Below are 21524 nucleotides of genomic sequence, written 5' to 3' on the forward strand. Positions count from 1 at the left end.
TTAATGATTTTTTTTAATTATAAACAAAAATGTATTATTACTATTTTATCCATAAATTTGATTTGTAAAATGAATTATTTGAGGGCAAATGGTGTCTATAAAAATTGGACACCAAACTCTAGTATTGCCTTTATATATTGGTATAGATATACTCTTAACTAAAAAAATAAAAAAAGAAAGAAAAGAAACACGAGTTAAGGAAAAGGGGGAGGGTATCCGCTGGAGGGGATTGGGTTTTGGTTTAGGGAGAAGAGAGGCAAGGGAAGGGAAGGGGAAGGGGAAGGGGAAGGAGAAAGGCCACCGCCGCTCCTGCTCCTCGTCGTTCAGTCCTCGCCGCTGGATCTCACCGTGAGGGTGGACGTCGCTGCTCCTCGCCCTCGCCGACGTCATCGCCTCGCCTTCGCCGTCATGATCGCCTCGCCGTCGCCCTCGTCTCGCCGCACCTCCTCCTTGCCGTCGCACCTCGTCTCGTCGCTTATTTTGGTAATTATATTTATGAATTTTTGGTTTTTGTAATTGAAGATGAATTTGAGAATTTTTTATTATTGTAATTGCATATGATTTTTGTTAATGAAAGAGGAAGAATTTTAGTTTTGAATTTTGTTGATGATTCTGAGTTTTGATTGTTCTAGTTATCTGAGTTCTGGGTGGAGATGGTGGTGGTGGATTTTGAGTTTTGTTATTCTTCTTATGATTCCATTATCATTGTTGTTGTCGTTCTTCTTCGTATATTTCTTCTTATGATTCCATTATTGTTCTTCTGATGATGATGATGACGACCATGATGATAATGGTGGTGGTGGTGGTGGGTTTTGGTTCAGCTTGGGTTTCTATTCTGCTTCTGGTTGATTTTGGAGAAGTTCTGATGATGAAGATGATGACCATGATGATAATGGTGGTGGTGGTGGTTGGTTCTGGTTCAGCTTAGGCTTCTGTTCTGTTTCTGGTTGACGTTGGTTGATTTTGGGGAAGAAGGGGGAAGGGTATTTTCGTTCGAAGGACGATTTTAAAACTTAGTTAAACCTTTGGAATCAATTTGTAGCGAAAAAAAGGTTGGGGACGAAATAAATTTTCAGCCCCTACCTTAGGGATCAAAATCGTACTTAACCCTAATAATAATTTATGGTAGTGTAATTCAAGTAATGAATTATGTTAGTAACACTAAATTTAAAATATGAATTCAATAAATTATTTATAATTATTATAAAAATTTGGTATATATATAATATTATAGGTTTTGGTGATATATAAATTTGGTGTTAAAAAAATATATATGAATTTAATAAATAATTTATGATTATTAAAATTATTCTAGTTTTATAAATAGATTTTAGAGTTAATAAATTATTCTGTTATTATAAAATAAATAAATTTTAGACTGTAGAAAATGTATCTAATAATAATAACTCGATTTATATTTTAGATTCATTTAAAATTTATTAATTATTGTTAGAAGTTATTAAATATAAATGTTAAATTTTAATAAAATAGATTTAGTATGTTTCAAACAGTTAATAATATAATTGTTAATATAATTATATTATATTGGTTATGTATAATAAAAATGTGATATTGTTAAGTTTTACTTATTAACTAATTATGCTTATCTTTGTTTAATGTGATATGTGGTTATGTTTTATAGGGTTTATGGATGTTGACATGTGACCACTTAATGCCCTCGGATTTGTACAACTAAATTGTTGAGGGGTATTTATGGGAGACTGATTTTTATAACGTTTCCCATATTGTTATCATCCAATGCCAGTATCAATGCTCTAATCGAGAGATGACACTCTGAGAGTCACACATTTTATTTTTCAGTTGGTGAGTGTGCTGTGACATTGGAGGATGTGGCGATAATTCTTGGTCTTCCAACAAATGGTCTTCCAGTTATAGGACCAACCCTGAGTAGTTATGAGGCCTTAGAGGTCGAATGCTTGTACTAGTTTGGTGCTTACACCTAGGAAGACATATTGTAGAAGAAGATTCGTAAAGTTGACCTGGTTTCGGAGATTGAAAGATCGTTTAGTCTTGATTGATGATATTCACATTCAGAAGTACATAAAGTACCACATAATGTTATGATTTGGGACCATTCTGTATGGAGACAAGTCTGGAGTAGCGGTTCACTGGAAGTTTCTGTCGTTGCTCCGTAACTTTCCTGGGATGATACAATTTAGTTGGAGATCAGCATACCTGGCACACTTGTATAGAGTATTGTGTAGGGCATCTCGTGTCGACTGCAAGAAGATCGATGGTCCACTGACACTTTTGTTTACCTGGGCTTGGATCCGTCTACCATTTCTAGCGCCGATTCCCGACAATCTTCGACTCCTTCTAATTATAAACAGGTAAAATTAATTACTATCTGCTTCGAAAAAGTGTAGCACATTGTATTTTAATTTTTACAATAAAAGTTAATTAAAGAATTGTCTAATGTCAGGTGGCGTAATTGGGAGCGTGCTAATTGGCCTTACAGATTTCATTCTCTTGCTTACTTTAGGAGGTCGTTGGATAATCTGCAAGAAAGACAAGTATATTGTAATAAATAAGTATCTGTTTTTATTTAACTGTACTATTGTTTGGTGTGTAATTCTCTTTTACTTTCAATATGTCCATTTTGTTTGGGAGGCTTATGGTGTTGATCGTATTGAGGCAGACGTGATTCCCGTTGACATCCGTCAACATTCGATTATTTGGAGTGCCATGGTGCCGTTAATATCTTTCGAATGCGTTGAGTGGCATGCATGCAATAGAATGGTGAGACGGTTTGGTTTGTCCTAAGGTGTTCTCATCAGGAGTGGGATCTAGGTGAAGCACACGGCGAAGTACCGACTGGTCCTAAGAATCAAGATTGGTCCGTCACTTTTTGGGTGATGCAATGGACGAATCGGTATAATCATGTTCTTGCTGAACCCATGGTGCCTTCACGGCATCCTTTGAAAATTTACATGTATTGGTATCGAAGTACATATGGGACCCACTTGCATTTGTCAGACATCGTATTTTAAGAGAATCAGGAAGGCAATCTTGTGCATAATCAGAATAATCAATAGTAGCAACCACCGCCATCGCCATCGCCACCGCCACCACCACATTCACAGACACAAGCACAACAAGATCCTGAGCATTTTACACCATATATTCCTCACACGCATTTCACAGATTATTTTACACCATTAGTCCATTACATCAATAATATTGGAGTGTTCCACAATTTGACTCAGGGGATCAAGCTTCGTTTGCCAGCTGCTTAGCTTCATGACTCCGGTGCAAGGTCACCCACTTTCAAGTAATTACGGAGACATTTTCACCAACCAGAGGGCGCATCCGAGTAGTATTGCTTCAAGTAGGAGGTCATTGGATTCGAGGCCTCAACATTGCACTTCCTCTGGAAATTCTAGAGGTAGACTATCTGTTGACTCGAGTAAAAGTGATTATGCCATGGGAGGGATCATACAAAGCGGGACCCCACGGCGTATTCCAATGGATCTAATTCAGGAGAGCAATAAAGTAGTTGAGAATGAGGCTGATGACTACCTAGTAGACTATCCGGATGAGGATGAGGATGAGGATGAGGATGATATAAATCTATCATACAAATGTGCAAATTACATACCTGCATTTATATATTGAGGAAATTCCGGTGCATGCATGGCATCCAAGTCCAACGAGTGCATGAAAGTAGGCTCCTCAAACGAATGCTGGTTTGTCAGTGCATTTGCTACATCCGCCACATCTACCTCCATAATGTCGTCAGCTGATCTTCGTCTACACTCGGATCAATGACCTCATAGTTGCTTTCAAACTCCTCCTTGCTTTCACTATTATAATCTTACAATTCAACATCTTGGTCTACTTCAGATTGCTCGAACTCAATATACAGCTCGATGAACGATACTCGGGATCGAGTTTCAATATATACTGAAAACATTTCTTGCATGCTCGCTTCATCGGTTATATATTTGGTTTGAAATTGAACAAACCCGCCAAACACAGATATAGGATATCAGTACAAAATACATGACACTCTCCTAGATATTTGATACTTCATTTTCTCACAAATCACCCTTTAGTTCTTCAAATGACAATGTGAATGGAATAACAATATCTAATGGATTCTCACATACAAATTTCAATCATTCATATGTTTGTAAAAAAATATGGCCATGATAATATACTTTTAACATAACTCTATCATCCATGATAATATACTCACATTGAACACTCTCAACCTTGGTATTTTTTTTTTGAAACAATGGAGAGGAAGAACAGAAAAAACGAGTTTCAGAAGCTGAAAATTCAGAGATGAAGAAGAAGTGGAGACTTCGGCTAAGCTAATGTATATATAACCAAACAAATCGAACGGTCCAACTACCTTTTTACCGTTTGAATTTCTTACAGAACTCAAATCGGACCATCCAATTAGCGTTCTAAGGAAATTTAAAAAAAGTCATATGCATGAAATCGGTGGGTCCGATTTCTACATGCAAAATGTTTGTCGTTGCTTGCTCCTTATAAATCGGACTGTCCGATTTGTGTTCCTCTCTCTCCCCTCAAAGAAATCAGACGATCCGATTTTTTTACTGTCAGTTCAAAAAAATAGCGCCGTCACAACAGTGTATTACCCCCTAACCTCCATAACCTAACGTAACACACACATCATTTTCATATAAAAAATAGCCTTTCCAAGTTGATTTTATTGTTTCTTTTTGTAAGGAGTTAATTTTGATATTGTTGTTAGATAGTGTGAATTTTTTTCTTTATTATTAACCGTGTAAAATTGAATTTAATTATAGAATTTAGCAATGACGATTGATATAAACTTTACAAAATTGGTACATTAGAATTGAATTGAGTTCTTTCTATAATTTCTAAAAAATAATAAAAATAAAAATAGAACTTCGCTAGGTAACTAAGAGGGATATAGCCAACTCCTGCCAACTCCTATTGGGTTGGACCCCAGAACCCATTTCATCAGAAAAGCAACATCCTCAATTAACCATAGTAACCTAAATTAACCCCAACTACCTATAGTAAACCTGATTAATCCTAACTTTCACCATCGCACCTGAGGCTCATCCCACAAACCTCAATGGCAACGCCTCCCACCCTTCTTCTTCAGATGTGTTTTCTTCCGTAGCGTCAAACCCAGTCGTGCCGCCCCATTTCCATCCGCAAGCAACCGTAGATATCGGAAGGACACCCCATTGCACCACTACTACTACAGCTCATTGTCGCCGGCGTCAACCCTAGTCAACGTCATCCCACTGTTTCATCTACGAGCAACTGTGGGACTCGGAAGGTCATCCCATTGCACCACTACTGCTGCAGGTCTCGGTTGCAGCTCCATTGAAGTGGCGTCCCCTTTTCCGCTCGACAACGTGACGGTGCCTCCCGTGCTCTGCTCCATGCATTGGATGTGTCTGTTGGATGTGTCTTTTATTAGAAGTGTCTTTTAATGGGTATGTCCTTTGTTTATTACTTCGACTGTCTTTGTGGATGTGTCTCTTAATGGAGGTATCTTTTAAAGTGGATGTGTCTCCAATTGTATCTTCCATTGACGACGAAGTCAGGGATGCGAAATTTTTGTCCGTGGTTTGGGATGTGGCCTCCATTAAAGATGGGGCTTAGTACAGGAAGGTGAGTGCGGTCTTGATGAACAGGGTTGAGAATAGCCTCACGTCGCGGGCTGAGATGGTACGGATGGCGTTGGGGGCTACTTCCAGTTGCGTTGCGGCAGGTGTTTGGGGTGAATTCAGGTGGCATATACGGCCGGATATGTGGGGCGGCCAGAGTTTTGTCGTGGTTCCCGTCTCGGGGGAGGGGGGGAGAAGGGTGCTCGGGTTCAAGTCCGGGAGAGAAGGGTGTTCGAGTTCACGTTCGGGGGAGGGGGAAAGACTCACTGGTTTCACTGAATTCACATATAGTAAATATAGAATGACGAAGGTGTGGTTATGAATTCTTATTTTTTAAATTTGGATTAATTAATTAATGGATTCTTAATTTAAAAAAAATAAATAAATATTTATTAATTGAAGTTGTTAAAACTTGACTGGTTGAATGTTGCTTCTCGATACTTTTTCATAATATATATATTATTGTATTGGATTTGACGGTACAAATTAAAGTAAGTAAAAGTATAAAATAAAATACAATAAAATTTAAATAAAAAATAAAGTAAGATTCTGAAATTAATTTGATGCATAAAAATATAATTAGAAATAGTACTGTTATATATACAAATTTTTTTGACATACAAGTCATACAAGTCGCTTACATAATGTATGTGTAAAATTATATTGTTCCTCTTTGTATCCTGTGTTCCTCCTCCTCCTCCTCCTCCTTTATCTTTTTTTTTTGTGTTTCTTCTCCTTTTTTTCGCGTGTTTCATCATCGTCATTTTTTTATTACTGTTGTTGTTGCTGCATTTTTTTCCCTCTTTCTCTTTCTATTGATTTTGCAACATTATGTTTTTTTTTCTTCTTTGTTTGATTTTTTTCTCCCAAGAAGAATTATGAAAATATGAAATAAGAAGATGAAGAAAAAGGAGCAGCAGAAGATGATGAGGAGGAAGAGGAAGAGTTTTAAATTATGCAGAACTTATCAGCACACATACACCAAAAACTCTTAAATAATAGACTCGAATATCTTCATGTTACACCCAAATATCTTCGTGTTACACCCAAATTTACTGCAAATATAGAAAAATATTTCCTTTAATGTTGCATTTTTTTCTTCTTCCTTTTTTCTTATTTCTTTATTTCTTTTAGTTGAATGAATGTAATTTCATCATCTTCCAAGTAATTTTGTAACATTATGTGTTTCTTCTTCTTTTGTTTGATTTTTTTTTTATTTTTATTCTTGTTAAAAGAGTAAAACAAGAAAAAACTTGAGAAGGTAAAATAAAAAAGAAAAGATGAATAAGAAAAGAAGAAAAAGAAGATGGTGATGATAATGAAAAAAAGAAGAAGAAGTAGCAGAAGATGAGGAGGAGGAAGAGGAAGAGTTTTGAATTATGTAGAACTTAAATCAGCACACATACACCGAAAATTCTTAAACAATACACTCAAATATCTTTGTGTTACATCCAAAGATCTTTGTGTTACACCCAAATTAGTTGCAAATACAGAAAAGTGTTTCCTCTAATACTGTATTTTTTTCTTATTTCTTTCTTTCTTTTAGTTAAATGAATGTAAGTTCATCCTCTTTCAAGTAATTTTGCAGCATTATGTATTTCTTCTTCTTCTTCTTCTTCTTCTTCTTCTTCTTCTTCTTCTTTGTTTATTTTTTATTTTTATTCTTGTTAAAAGAATAAAATAAGAAGAAATTTGAGAAGATAAAACAAGAAAAAAAATATGAATAAGAAAAAGAAAGATGATGATGATGATTATTATTATTATGAAAAAGAAGAAGAAGAAGCAGAACAAGACGGGGAGGAGGGAGAAGAAGAGTAGTTTTGAATTATGCAGAACTTATCAGCACACATACATCGAAAATTTTTAAACAATACACTCAAATATCTTTGTGTTACACCCAAATATTTTCGTGTTACATCCAAATTTGCTGCAAATACAGAAAAATATTTTCTTTAATGCAGAACTTTTACATTACATTCAATTCAAACCATCAACGATAAAATATTATTCACCTACAGAATCATAAACTACTAACAAAAAAATTAACTAGAATCGAACCACACCTCAGTCACTTGATTGAATTCAAAATAATAATCAATTTCGTTCTGATTCAATTGATAATCTGAACTTGAATTATTCATTATTTTCAACAACGAGATAACTGATGATGGAAGAAAAAGAAGGAGAAAAAGAAATTCCAATGAAAAAAGGAGGAAGATGAGGAGGAGGAGGAGGAGGTGGTGGTGTTGGTGACTACGATAACAAAAGAGAAAAATAAAGAACGTGCAGTAACGACATGAAGAAGAACATACACGTGTGAATATAAATAACTTGTATATATTTGTATCAAAAAATGACTCGTTCGTGGAGAATAATTGAATTAGAAAAAAAAAAAAGAATAAGAAGAAAGAGAAAAATAAAGATGGAAAGAAAAGGTTCAATTAAAAAAAATATGTCTTTGAGAGATAAATAAATAAAAAATTAATTTAAGAGTATATTTATCTTTTTAATAAAAATAAATAATTATTTCTAACAATTAAAGATTTAGATACTAATAAAATTAATCACAAAAAATTGAAACTAACATTATACCCATCAAAATTAAATTTTGTTCGATAAAAATATCAAACATCAAATTTAGACTTAACTCAGTTAATATTTACGCTTTGAACTCCGTTAAGGAGACAATGAGGTATTTAAACAACTTAACTGTTAACTCAGTTAATATTTACACTTTGAACTCCGTTAGGGAAACAACGAGGTATCTAAATAATGTGAATAATGGGTTCTGAATTTGGCCCAATATAAGAAAAAAAAACTCCCCAAATTATTTTACCAAAAGAATTCACCTAATCACCTTCTTTCTCCTCCAAACCATCTATTACCCCACCTTCATCAATCATCTCACCTCTCCCGCGTTAGAAGCTTTCTCACCAACCATCATCGTCCACCCCTATAGCTCCCTCTCCATCTTCGTCGTCGGATTGTCATCAAGCAACCATCTACATAGTTATTAAAATAATCATCTACGTACCTAGTGAAATGATTATTCAGCATTTGTTAATTGTATATATTTAAACTGAATTGAACAAGACAATGTCTAATTAAGAATTAAAATAACTATCTACTTACCTAGTGAATTAAACATCCTGAACCATACTCTCGATGCTCACCTTATGGCAGCCCTCCACCGCAAACCTGGTAAGCTTGGTTGAGTAATTAAATTAGGATGATATAGGGTTTATGATTGAATACATGGAACGGTGCAGGGAAAGATATGGTAGTGGAGAAGAACACATATGGTGCATTCAGGAAGAGTGGGTTGGAAGAGAAGCCGGTGGAGATGGGAATTAAGGAAGTGATAGTGACGGGTGTGATGACCAACCTGTGCTGGGAGACCAATGCGCGAGAAGCATCTGTTAGAGGCTTCAGAGTGTTCTTCTCCACAGATGTCACTACCACCTCAGATGAGGAACTTCATGATGCCACTCTCCAGACCATGGCTTATGGTTTTGCTTACATAGCTTATGCTCAACTTATGGCAGCCCTCCACCGCAAATGAAATGCGGAGAGGCTGGGCGGTGTTGGCGGGAGGAGGACGGCGTCGATTGGGTAGTGTTGGATTGAATAGTGGAAAAGTACAGCAACATTGGAGTGATTCTATAAATCAGAGATTGCAAATAGAAAATGAGATGTTAGTGTGATATTGAAAGTAACTGCACATTTGGTTTAATTACAAATTCTTATTTTTTAAATTTTAAAATTTAAAAATAATTAATTCATAATCTTATTTATATTATGATTTTAATCTTAATTTTTTTTACGAATAAATTACCATTTGTACTTATGAAAGATATAGACGCCGACAAATGTACTCACATAAGAATAAAACGATAATTGTAACCACAAAAGATGGCCTCTATGTGCAAAGAGTACTCGAACTTGGTTACGTAATTGGTTTGTTAGGGTACTCTTAGCACACAAAAATCATCTTTCATAGTTACAATTGTTGTTTTATTATTATATGGATAAATTTGTCAGTATTTTTTATAGGTACAAATGATAATTTATTCTTTTTTTACTCAATTATTCAAATTATTTAGTTCATTATTTCTCAATACTTTCTCTTACACTTCTACATTCACTCTTTAGCTACCACTGCCACAACCTTTTGCCATCGCTACAACCTTTTGCCGCCACAGTTCATATCTGGTGAGTTTTTTCTTTTGGAGTCAGATCTGTTTCCTCCATTTTTCTTTGGTTTGAAGGGCGTCTTTTCTTTTTTGTCAGGACCTAAGAGGTCCAAAAAATAACCACCCACAACCCTCCATGGTCGCTGCTTTGGTTACGCTTTAGGGGCACCTCCAACATTCTCCAATTAGTGAACCGCATCATTCAGTTTGCTAAAATCATGAAACTAAGGATTTGATGTGTTCGTTCTCATCTTTAGAACTCAACAAAAAAATACTAAAAACGGGCTAGCACATCAATACAGTAGTAAGTAGTATATGAAGTGGGATCATGTACAATTGCAAAGCAAAATAAAAAGTGATAAACTTGATTGGTGTATTATTTTCAGAATGAGATAAACGATATAGTTACAATGGATATAATTGAAAATCGAAAATTCAAACTAAGATGTGGGTAGCATGGTAGTGGTGGTTTGTTTTGGAGTGTGTCACATTTTTTTTGTAGGGGCTATTGTACTGTGATATGAAGTTGAGTAATGGTGATGGGAGAAGTTAAAGGGTTAAAAATTAGAATGGACGAAGGAATATGTTGAAGATGATAAAAACGATAATTTTGTAATTTAAAATTTTTTTAACAGAATTGGTTCTAAATTTAATGATCGCTTATTTTTGTCAAATAAAACTCATTTTTTATGGATATGATTTTTATTTCGTTTTTTCGTTATGTTATTAATTTTGTCGGCGTCTAAATTTGTCTAAATTTTTTATAGCTAGAAATAGTTATTTACTTTTTTAATAAAACAAATTTGTCATTCTTTCTAAATATTTTATTAAATAATCTTTTTTAATAATTTTGATAAAATTAGGTTACTTTTAATAATTAAATCTTTTTACTTATTTTTTAGAGTAATTTTTTCTATAAATATATTTTCGGTTTGATTGATTGGATAATCTATTATATATAATGGAAATAGAAGAAAATAAATGGTCAAATTTGTTTTGAAAAATTATTTATTTTTTAAATTAGTTTTTGAAATATTTTTTTAATTAAATTCATCCTTTAAAAATTTTAAGTTAATTACGTTAGTCATGTCGACACTTTATTGCTCATGGCGCGTTATAGTTTGCTAATATGACATGTTAGCTAACTGTCCTAATTAGCTACTAACATGATAAGTTTATAAAATTAGACTAAATTAATCCTAAATTTAAGAATTTCAATACCTCAAGGCCCAAAATTGATTTGATCTAATAGCATGATCTTATCATGTTAGGAGCTAATTAAGACTACCATATATATTATATTTTCAATGTGATATTACTTAATGTGCCACATCATATCAATAAATTTTGATGCTACTAACATTGGAAGTGACAAAATAACTAATATAACTAACTTAAGATTTTTAAAAGACAAATTTGATTAAAAAAATATTTCTATAGACTAATTTACCGAACAAATGATCTTTTAAAAATGATTTTGATAATTTAGTTGAAAAAATGTTGGTATACAAATTTTTTTTGTAAAGTGACTCTTAACATATTCAATTTATATCTATTTTAATTTAAAAATAATTTAATTTTGATGCTATAAAATAGTGCATCTAATTATACAAATCACAACTCTTAATATTTATTGCATGAATAGTTATTTACAAAAATGAATATGATTGGATAATTATGTAAAATATTTTGTATCGTCAAAGTATTAAAATTAAACTTTTTATAAAAAAAATGTTATATGTATATCAAATGTCAATCATTAAATAAATTGTTTATGTATGTCTTATTTAACTCATTTTTAATGCGTATTTTATATTTTAATATATATTCTACATTGATAACTAAGTTTTTTATGTACATATTACATATAAGATATAACATAGTTGTTCACTTGTTCTATTATTATATAATAAGAATATAAAATAGAGTTGGTATACAATTTTTTTTAAAATTATTTTGTATTAAATATAATTTATAAAAAAAATAATTTGTTAACTCCAAAAGTTAAATTTATGACTTTTTTTTAGTTTTAATATAATATATTTATTATTTTAACTAAATTTAAAATAATAATAATTATTATTATTAGAAATAATTACTAATTTGGTATTTGAATTATTCAAACGCTCATAAAAAAGACTGAAATATGTAAAAAATAAATTAGTTTCAAAAAATTTAAAAGTTTGACAAAAAAGTCCAAACGTTAATTGATCACGTCTTCATTAACGAAAAATGTATACTTGGCTAACCTCATAATTACATGGCATTATTGATTATGTAAAAATCTTACTCCATTTCTTTTCTCTACCCCTTATGTCACCTTTCTTTATTCTCCATATCTCCATTACAGGCCTGGCATTATTGATTATGTAAAAATCTTGCTCTATTTCTTTTCTTTACCCCTTCTCCTACTTTTTTCATTCTTCATATCTCCACTACAGGCCTCTTTATTGATGCCGTGCTTTTCTTCCTTGCCGACACTAGCGTTATGTCATTCCTCTATGACGTAGTTATGGCCGTTCTCCCTCTCGTTATCTCTCTCAATTTTATTCATCCTCTTTTTCTTCATCAATCTCCTTAGATGACCAAGAAAAAAGTCTAACTTGTATAAGTGGAGGAGGAGGTCTTAGACTCTCTCTCCCTCTCCCTCCCTCCATCTCAATTCTTTTTTTTTTCTTTCACTTTGCACCGCATGATGTGTGTTTATGTTACCGAGCCTATTTTATATGGTGCTAGAGAGAGGGGTCATGGCTTGATATGAGTTGGACATGGATCTGAAACGTGAATCTGAGGCGAAAGATGAAATCTAACAGCAGCGGCGACAACACTATTTTTTTTTTCATCGTTTTTCTCTTTTTTCTTTCTCTTTTTTTTTTTCTCTATTTTTTATTCTCTTTCTCTAGTTTTTTAATTGATATTTTTTAATAATATTTTTTTTTAATTATTTGATGATGGATGAATCTAATGAGATGATGAATTATTTTTTGAGAAAATATTATCATTTTTTATGATAGAGTTAATGGTGATGGTGAAGAAGAAAAATAAAATAAAAAAAGAGAAAAAGAAGGAGAAATGTTGAATACATTAAGGCGAGGATTAGTAGCGGTGGTGAAGTAGAGGATGACGTGGTGCCAAGTGTCAATTCTTTTAGTCATGTAAGTATTTTCGATTAACGAAGACGTGATCAATTAATGTTTAGACAATTTTGTTAAATTTTTAAATTTTTCGAAGGCTAATTTATCATTTGTAATGGAAGTTGGCAAATGGAGTGTCTGAGAATGATTGGGAGTAATAGTATTTTTCAAAGAGAATTATTTACTATTTGGAAAGGATATCTCTTAATCTGGATGTGGGTCAACGATATGCTATTTGTGAGACGGATTGTGTTAAAGCGTTTAATCTTGTTACTAATCACGAAGATGGTTTTGGATTTATGGATCCATTAGTGTTCAAAATAAAGGATATCATGCATTAGAATTGGCGTGTTGACTTCTGTTTGATTATGAGAGATGCAAATACAGTGGCAGACATATGACAAAGATGACAATGAGATTATAACTTCATCATGTGGAGCTTTCTTCTCTTTAGGAGGAATTTAAGAGTAGTTTTAAACGAAATTATCCCTCTATTTAAGCAGTTTGTTTGTTTTTTGGTTATTTTTTGCTTAATTTATTTAAGTCTCACAAAAAATTAATAGTTACTTCTTATTATTACACTAACATAATATTGTAAATAGGAGTTAAACTATTTATATCAAACAAATATAATTTATAGATATAACTAAAATCTTATTTTAACTATACAACTGGCAATAGTTTTTTATAAAATATAGGTTATATTTGAGTATTTATCTCATAATTATCAAGATATAGACATAAATATACAAAAAATATATAAATAAAAAATATTATTTTTATATTTTGACTTTTAATTAAGACATAAATAGAACATATAATTTACAAGTCTATTAAAATGTCTATTTTATCTTCATTATTTTATAAAAAATGGAATTTAGATTAGGTTTAATTAGCACATAATTTGTATTCATGATAATTATACATATCCTTTAGATATTAATATAATATATTTAATTTAAACTAAATATATATTAAACAATAAAATATATACTATACACATTTTTCAAATAAAAAATAAAAAACTAAGAACTAAGATACAACTAAACTAATAATTTTTTTGCTTATTTTTTATTATTTTGTAATATATAATATATAATATTATAGATTTTATACGTATATAAATATTGATTTAATCTTTGATATTTGACTTTTTTTTTGTTTCGATTTAATTTTGTGTTGTAGTTATATGAGATTATAAAACTTTGTTTAGTGTTATACTTTTAGTTTATGTAATTTTAAGATTGGTACTAAAATATATTTATATTTTGTATATTTATTTATAGTTTTATACATTATTTTATTATGATTCAATTATTTTAATTGAACCACTAAATTGATAAATTATATGGCGTCAGCAAGAAGGAGGAACAATAGAATTGATGTCCTGATATTAACGGAAGGTTGATAAGAAATCAAGCTCGGATCAAGATTGCTATTAGAGATTTCTATAAAGATTTGTATCACCGGTGGTGGGATTTAGGGACGGACTGGTAAATCAGATTGATGAAGAAGAGTCCATAGCTTTGGAGAGATTACCGACATCGGAGGAGATTAGAGAGGCAGTTTGGGATTGCGAATCTTCCAAGGCTCCAGGAAGTGATGGGTATAACATGAATTTCATTAAGAAGTGCTGAGATGAGATTGGTACAGAGTTTACCAAAGCTGTTATGGATTTCTTTCGATCTTCAAGGTTGCCTTTTGACTCCAATATTATTTGGGTGTCTCTTGCACCTAAGTACACTGGAGTCAAGGAGATTAAGGACCTCCGACCGATCAGCATGGTAGGCTGCGTATACAAAGTGATTTCCAAAGTGATGGTCAGGAGGATGAGATCAGTCATGCCAGGTCTACTGGAGGAGACGCAGAGCGCTTTTGTGAAGGGTCGAAAAATATATGATGGGGGCACTTATTGCTTGCGAAACAATGCAATGGCTGAAGACGAAAAGAAAGAAAGCGGCAATCATTAAACTAGACTTTCAGAAGGCTTATGATCGGGTTAAATGGAGCTTTGTGAACATTGTGCTACAGAAGATGGGCTTTGGTTGGAGATGGAGGGAATGAGTTAAGGAGTGTGTTGGCACCGCGTCCATGTCAATCCTGGTAAATGGCTCACCATCTAAACCTTTTAAGATGGAGAGGAATTTGAGACAAGGTAATCCTCTATCTCCGTTTCTATTTGTTCTAGTTGATGTTCTGCATAAGATGGTAGGGGAGGCAGTCAGAAACAGATGTCTTGTGCCGCTGCTAGTTTGCAGATGACACTATATTGTTGTGTCCAACAGAAGAGGAGACCATCAGAAACTATGCCAGGTTGCTAAGGTACTTTGAGATGATGTCGGGATTAACCATTAACTTTGATAAATCAAGTCTAATCCCAAGACTGGATAGAACTTGAAAACCGATAATTGACAAGGTAGAGGAGAAGCTCAGCCTGTGGAAGGAAAAATGTGCTCAATAAAGTGGGTAAGATGGTCCTTATTAAGTTTATATTAAATAGCTTGCCGGTGTACTACTTGAGCCTGTATAAGATGTCGAAGGCAGTGACAGAAAAATTGATATCATTGCAGAGAAGATTCTTGTGGAGCAAGGAGGAAGGCAGGAATGGTCTGGCGCTAGTTAAGTGGGAGGTGGTTCAGACCCCTAAAAAAGTTGGGAGATTGAGGGTAGGTGATGCCGTGGTTAGAAACGCTGTCCTCCTATTCAAGTGGTGGTGGTGTTTTTCAAAAGAAAAATGTCCATTATGGAAGAAGGTGGTATGTTTTTGTTATGATTTGAACCCAAATGTGATGTTATCAGCTCAAATATTACCTACTAGAGGGGGTCCATGGAAGGATATCTGTCAGCTGTAGTTCAAGGATAGTACTGTGAAAGATAAGATGATTGCGGGGTTGGCTATGGAGGTGGGTGATGGAAGAATGACTCGATTTTGGGAAGATGTTTGGCTACAAAGTGGTCTATTAAAGATGAGTTTTCTAAAGTTTTTTTCCATTTCAAACCAAAAAGAATCTGTCATAGGAGATTGTGGGTTTTGGGATGAGTTAGAGTGGATTTGAAATTTTCAGTGGATACGAGATTTATACTAATGAGAGTTGGAATTAGTGGATCTTTTGCATGAGTCTTTAAGGCCTGTAAAGCTAGCACATGATAAGCAAGGCAGCATTTTTTGGAAGTTTGACAAGGAATGTATATTTTCAACTAATTCTTTTGTGCAGGTAGTACAATCAGAATCTCTCCCTGAGGATATAAACAGCTACAGTTTCACAAGAATCCTATGGAAAGGTTTGGTACTGCCACGAGTGGAATTATTTATTTAGTTTACTTTGATAGGAAGAGTAAATACTAAAGAAAGACTGCATAGATTGAGAATTATTAGTCAAGGTGACAACATGTGCGTTTTGTGTAACAAAGAAGTTGAACATATTCACCATTTATTCCTGGGTTGTGAGTTTACTTGGCAGGTGTGGTGTCAATGACTATCTGAACTTGGGAGATCGTGGTCTATTCTGAGCTCACTAAAAGAACACTTTGAGAGTTGGACATGTGTTGCTAACATGAAGGTAGAGCGCAACAAGTAGCTCATTTGCTTTTTTTCGGTTATTTAGAACGTTTGGCTAGAGAGAAACAGACGGATTTTTAATAATAAGGATGGAAGTGCAGAGGTGGTATTTCAGAAATCTTTAAACAATTTTAGAGAATGGAGTAGTTTGGATCTTTTTGTTGTTGATGGCAATGATAGAGATGACATTAAAGAGATTTTTGTTTTTCTTTACTTCTTCATGTTGAATTGCTGGCTTGTTTATCGCTCCACTTTATTGTATTTGAGCTCTCTTATTAAAAAAAAATAAATTAATAATTCAGAATTTGAAGTACTAGTCTAGTAAAATTAACAAAATATTTTTATAATGAATTGAAAATATATAATTAAAAATTAATTTTTTTATTATATATTATTTAAAAAAATATTCTATTAATTTTAATATTTTTATTAAAATAATTTAATTATAAAATTAAAAATAATATAAAATTTTATTAAAAAAAATATAGACACCTAATTCCAAAATGAAAAAGTCTAGGGACCAGCAACTTTGTTAAATTCTGGCCAGCATGTAATTAGCAAAGAAAAGTGAGCTATTGGATGAAAGTTCACACCAATCTCACACCATTAAAATCATCATTGATGACTATTTGATGGCTACAAATCACAAAAGTTCCTCACCCCTAATATTCCTCTTCCAAAATTGATAAAACTATATTGCAATAATCCTCTATAAAACAAACCTTATTACTTATTCGGTTCCTTGTTGCGTTCATCCATCTACTCAGCTACACACCAAGGTTGTTCCTCTACTCAACTCACCAATTTCCTCGTTGCTTCTGTTTATTCACCTTCCGATTTTTTCTTTCTTATGTATTAGCTATATCGTGAGGATTTTTTCGGTGGATTAATTGCGATGATTTTGTTTCTGGGAACGCAGATTGGACGATCGAGTACTCGCCGACGAATCTGCGATCTCGTGAGCCATGAATCCTCGACGGTTAGTGTTTAGATCTTGTGTTTCAGACTTTTAGTATTACTGAATTTCATTTATGCTAGGCTAGAGCAGTACTTCTGTACTTGTTTGCTTCGTGGCACACTTCAGATCCGTTGATTCGGCGTCGTTTTTGGAGATCTGTATTTCTTTATCTGGTATAGATTTGATTGCGATAATTGATTTGCGAATAGCAGCTTTAAAGCTGTGATTTCGTTTCGTTTCTGGAGTGATTTCGAAATCGTATTTGCTTGATAGAGGTGAAATTGTGCGGACCGAATAAGCAGGGGAACTGCTCTCAGTGCTCTGTTATAGATTAGAGACTCGATGCTTTTAGTTTTCCAGATTGCGCAATTCACGGGCCCTTGCGTCGTCCAACTAGAATACCTTTTATCTGAATTTTGAATGATGGCGAGTTACCTGTAACAGATATGAGCTGTCAGCTGTGGTGTCTGGAGGAGATTCTGTTTTGATTTATTGATCTCAAACCTTAGTTTGAATCTAACTCAAAAAATTAGGTTGAGTATGAGATTTCAAATTACATTAACATAAAATTTAGTTAAAATTCCTTTTTTTAAAAAAAAAAAGATCAGTTGTTACTAGCTTATTAACTGTTCGCATTGAGGCATTATGCACATGACTTGTGCTGAAAATGTGTCGCAAAATTAATTAATAAACTAAGTCAATAATAATGCTCCTGCCATACGATCATGAAATAATTTCAATGAAACTGGTAGAGAAGTTAAGCAGCTGTTTGGAAACGAACATGCTTCCGAGATTTGATTCTGCCACTTATGGAAGACAAGGTGGATCTAACTTCTATACTATGCAACATGACAAGGAGGACCAATGTAGTGTATGATCTCTTCTCATTTTGAGTTATGTTGTATGTCTCTTATCTCCTCTAGGTATTGGGCTATTGGCTTTTCCAGTGTACGCAACATGACATGCAGTTTATTTGAGTTTCCACTGCACTATCAATTCTTCTGTAATCTGTACTGGTCGGTAACTCGGGTAACATATGGTTACTTAGGCTGATAATTATGCCTTTGCTTTTATATTTGTAGCGCCATAATGCAGTCACACTCTAAATAGTTCCTTTATTACCGTGTTTTATCATATAGTGAAGCTGTGTTAGATATGTCATATTGCTTATTTATTTAGCTTCTGGTTATAAGACTAATATTTTGAATATCTTAATTTTGGTCTACCATCATTGTATAACATTTTTTCACCATCTCTGTTTGTAAAATTAGAAGCTAAACTGTTTTGTTTTACTGATATTACATTACATTATGGCCACTTGAATGAAAGTATAAAAAGTCAAGGATAATAGTACATAAGTATTACACTTTATGTAGGCATAGCTACTGTTTCTACTCTTCTCTACCGAGTTCAGATTATTTAGATTTTAGAAGTACGTAGGTGTTTGTATCTTTTCCGGCAGAGTTCAGATGTTACAAATGCTGATGCCTGAGACATTATATAATTATTATGATACTTTATACAATGTGGAGATCTCTCATGTCTGATTTCTGGCCATTATAAAACTGTTCAAATATTTAGGAAGGGAAATGCATCTTGTTTGTGTGTGTGTTGCATGACTATTTTGGAATATGGAAATGTCTCTTGTCTGATTTCTTCAGTTTAAAACTATTCGAATGTTTAGATAGGAAAATTTATCTTGCTTGTGCGTGTTGCTTGACCATTTTGGGATTTTACATTTTTTTTCCAGAGACAATCGGAACAACAGAGTTGCGCTTTTTGATGGCATTGAGGAGGGGGGCATCAGAGCTCAATCTCTCTACTCTTCTTCCCATGAAATTGATGAGCATGATAATGAGCAAGCAATGGATGGATTGCAAGATAGAGTCAATCTCCTGAAAAGGGTAAGTTTATTATTGCTAGCAACATGCCCTACACATTTCTAGTTTGATAATTTTCTTTTAAAATTTTTGTTATATCTTTTGCTTGTTGAATGTAGTTTGTACTACACAAACTACAATCTTCTGGAATTTGAAATTAGAAATTTTGAATATTAAGAAATAAAAAATGCTCCTTTTTTTTGCGATTTTAGTTTTCTATTCTTGGACGCCATCTTCACTGATTGCCGGTGCTTATAATTTCTGATTCCTTAATGATGTTACCACTGGTTGTTCTTGAGTTTTAAAATATGTGGAAATTGGAATTTTATTTCATACATATTTAAATAGCAGGTTTTCACAATGGTCTAAAATAGCCCCCTTTTTTTCCAATTGGTGTGATTGTAACAGTTATCAGGCGATATACACGAGGAGGTGGATAGTCATAATCGCATGCTGGATCGTATGGTATGTTTGCTGAAACTATTGAAATTATTTGGTCTTTTCTGATGTTTTAGTAATCTTGTGGCACTGATTTTAGGGGAATGATATGGATTCATCAAGGGGAATCCTTTCAGGCACTATGGACAAATTTAAAATGGTATGTTGAACAAGTAATTGTAGTCCCCTTTGGAGAGCGTCTTTTTTATTATTATTATTAATTTTATCCTTTCCTTTCTATTATTTCTGCTCTGCTTGTTTTCATTTTTGTTGGGATCTTGGGGATAAAGATAAGATAATGGATGGGGTAGGTGGAGTTGTTTCCTTTGTTCGGATCAATTTTTTAACCCCCCATGTCTATTCTGGTGATCTTGTGTCATCTTTCAGGTATTCGAGACAAAATCCAGCAGGAGAATGTTTACACTTGTAGCATCATTTGTTGTGCTTTTTCTTATAGTGTATTACCTAACTAGGTAACTGATATTTCATTCAATTGTCAACTTGGTTAGACCCGAAAGGAGGTAACTCTTATCACTGTAATTAATGCTGCGCCCTGTAAGATATTCTATCATGTATAAAGCTTTTTAAGTTTAAACAGGCATTGAACCCGATTAGTTATGTACTTATGTACATGCCTTAGGGGTGTACCCATTCACCTTGATTTAAATATACTTCTTCACGATATGAATTAAAGCAGCGGGTAATTTTTTTTTTTTTTGGACTTGGAAGCAGCGGGTAATTAAGTTGGGCGTTATTCCAAATTTCCAATAATTGGCGTTGTTCTACCCCGGTAAGCCGTTTGAAATTGATGATAGTTTTTGTTGAGGCAATGAATCCTAAGACTCCATTTGAGTTTCGTTCCGTGACAAAAATTCGGAGAGTTGGAATAAAAAAGACACAATTTGAATCAGAAACAAACAAAATTGTCTTCAGCTCTTTTTTGACATATAGATATTAGATACAAAGAAAAAGAAAAGTGCAAAGTCCTTTTTGTTTTTGTCGTGATCATTTTTTTTACCATATATATCAAATCACCATCAAACTTATTCTTCCAATACCGTTTCAGGCAAAAAAACAATCTTCAATCCAAACCAAAAATACTATATCTGATGCACCTAAATTTTTTTGTCTTTGAAAAGAAGAATAAACAGAGAGAAAAGAGAAAGGGATTCTCAGAAACAGTGAAAGAAAGATCGGGAGGTAAAAAAGGCTTAGGCAGCGACCAAAATCACAAAATGAGCTATAATCCAAACATGCCTCTTTTCTCGAATGAGAGGTCTGGAGTTCGAGCGTTTCTTAATGTAAGTTGACAAAAAAAAAAAAAAAAAGAAAGTGAATATTCTTTTCAACCTCTAACCATTTGCTTGTGAGATATGTCACACTTTAATCGTCCTTAAACTTCATCCAGACTCTCATTCATTAATAAAGATTAACTTAAAAGTAGTAAATATCAATAATCTGTTATAAGGAATAAATCGAATCAGAATCACATTGATTCGATTTAGTATTATAATGTATAATTCGAATTTAATCAATTCAATTTATATTTAAAATAATGTTCTCATGTAATTTGAACTCATGTGTTTTGATTTATTATTATATTGTGTAATTCGAATTAGTTTAATTTAATTTATATAAAAATATGATTAGAGACATCTATGTAATATTATTTGATTTGGATGATTTAATATTAGCATTGGTTTGGTTTGGTTAATATAAGTAT

The 21524-nt window shown here is 33.1% G+C and overlaps 1 protein-coding gene across 2 annotated transcripts; it reads left to right on the forward strand.

The window, feature by feature from the left end:
- Positions 1 to 17215: 17215 nt before the first annotated feature.
- Positions 17216 to 20402, forward strand: LOC107645256 (bet1-like SNARE 1-1). Of its 2 annotated transcripts, none has more exons than XM_016349245.3 (6): positions 17216 to 17304; positions 17445 to 17504; positions 19234 to 19387; positions 19772 to 19828; positions 19902 to 19961; positions 20189 to 20402. In XM_016349245.3, exons 2-6 carry the CDS (start codon positions 17491 to 17493, stop codon positions 20276 to 20278), a joined length of 375 nt encoding a protein of 124 aa, XP_016204731.1. In that variant the 5' UTR covers positions 17216 to 17304; positions 17445 to 17490; the 3' UTR covers positions 20279 to 20402. The 2 variants fall into 2 exon arrangements, with proteins under 2 accessions (XP_016204731.1, XP_016204732.1); XM_016349246.3 differs by having other exon boundaries at positions 17271 to 17304; positions 17385 to 17504.
- The last annotated feature ends 1122 nt before the right edge of the window (positions 20403 to 21524 follow it).

Source organism: Arachis ipaensis, chromosome B6, assembly GCF_059453495.1.
Source record: "Arachis ipaensis isolate K30076 ecotype BB chromosome B6, ASM5945349v1, whole genome shotgun sequence".
NCBI classification, from domain to species: domain Eukaryota; kingdom Viridiplantae; phylum Streptophyta; class Magnoliopsida; order Fabales; family Fabaceae; genus Arachis; species Arachis ipaensis.

What these genes read in the sequence shown, in the direction of transcription:
- LOC107645256 (XM_016349245.3), top strand. An exon ending in ATCGCATGCTGGATCGTATG is followed by an intron (nt 19,829 to 19,901) that starts GTATGTTTGCTG and finishes CACTGATTTTAG; the next exon opens with GGGAATGATATGGATTCATC. An exon ending in CTATGGACAAATTTAAAATG is followed by an intron (nt 19,962 to 20,188) that starts GTATGTTGAACA and finishes GTCATCTTTCAG; the next exon opens with GTATTCGAGACAAAATCCAG.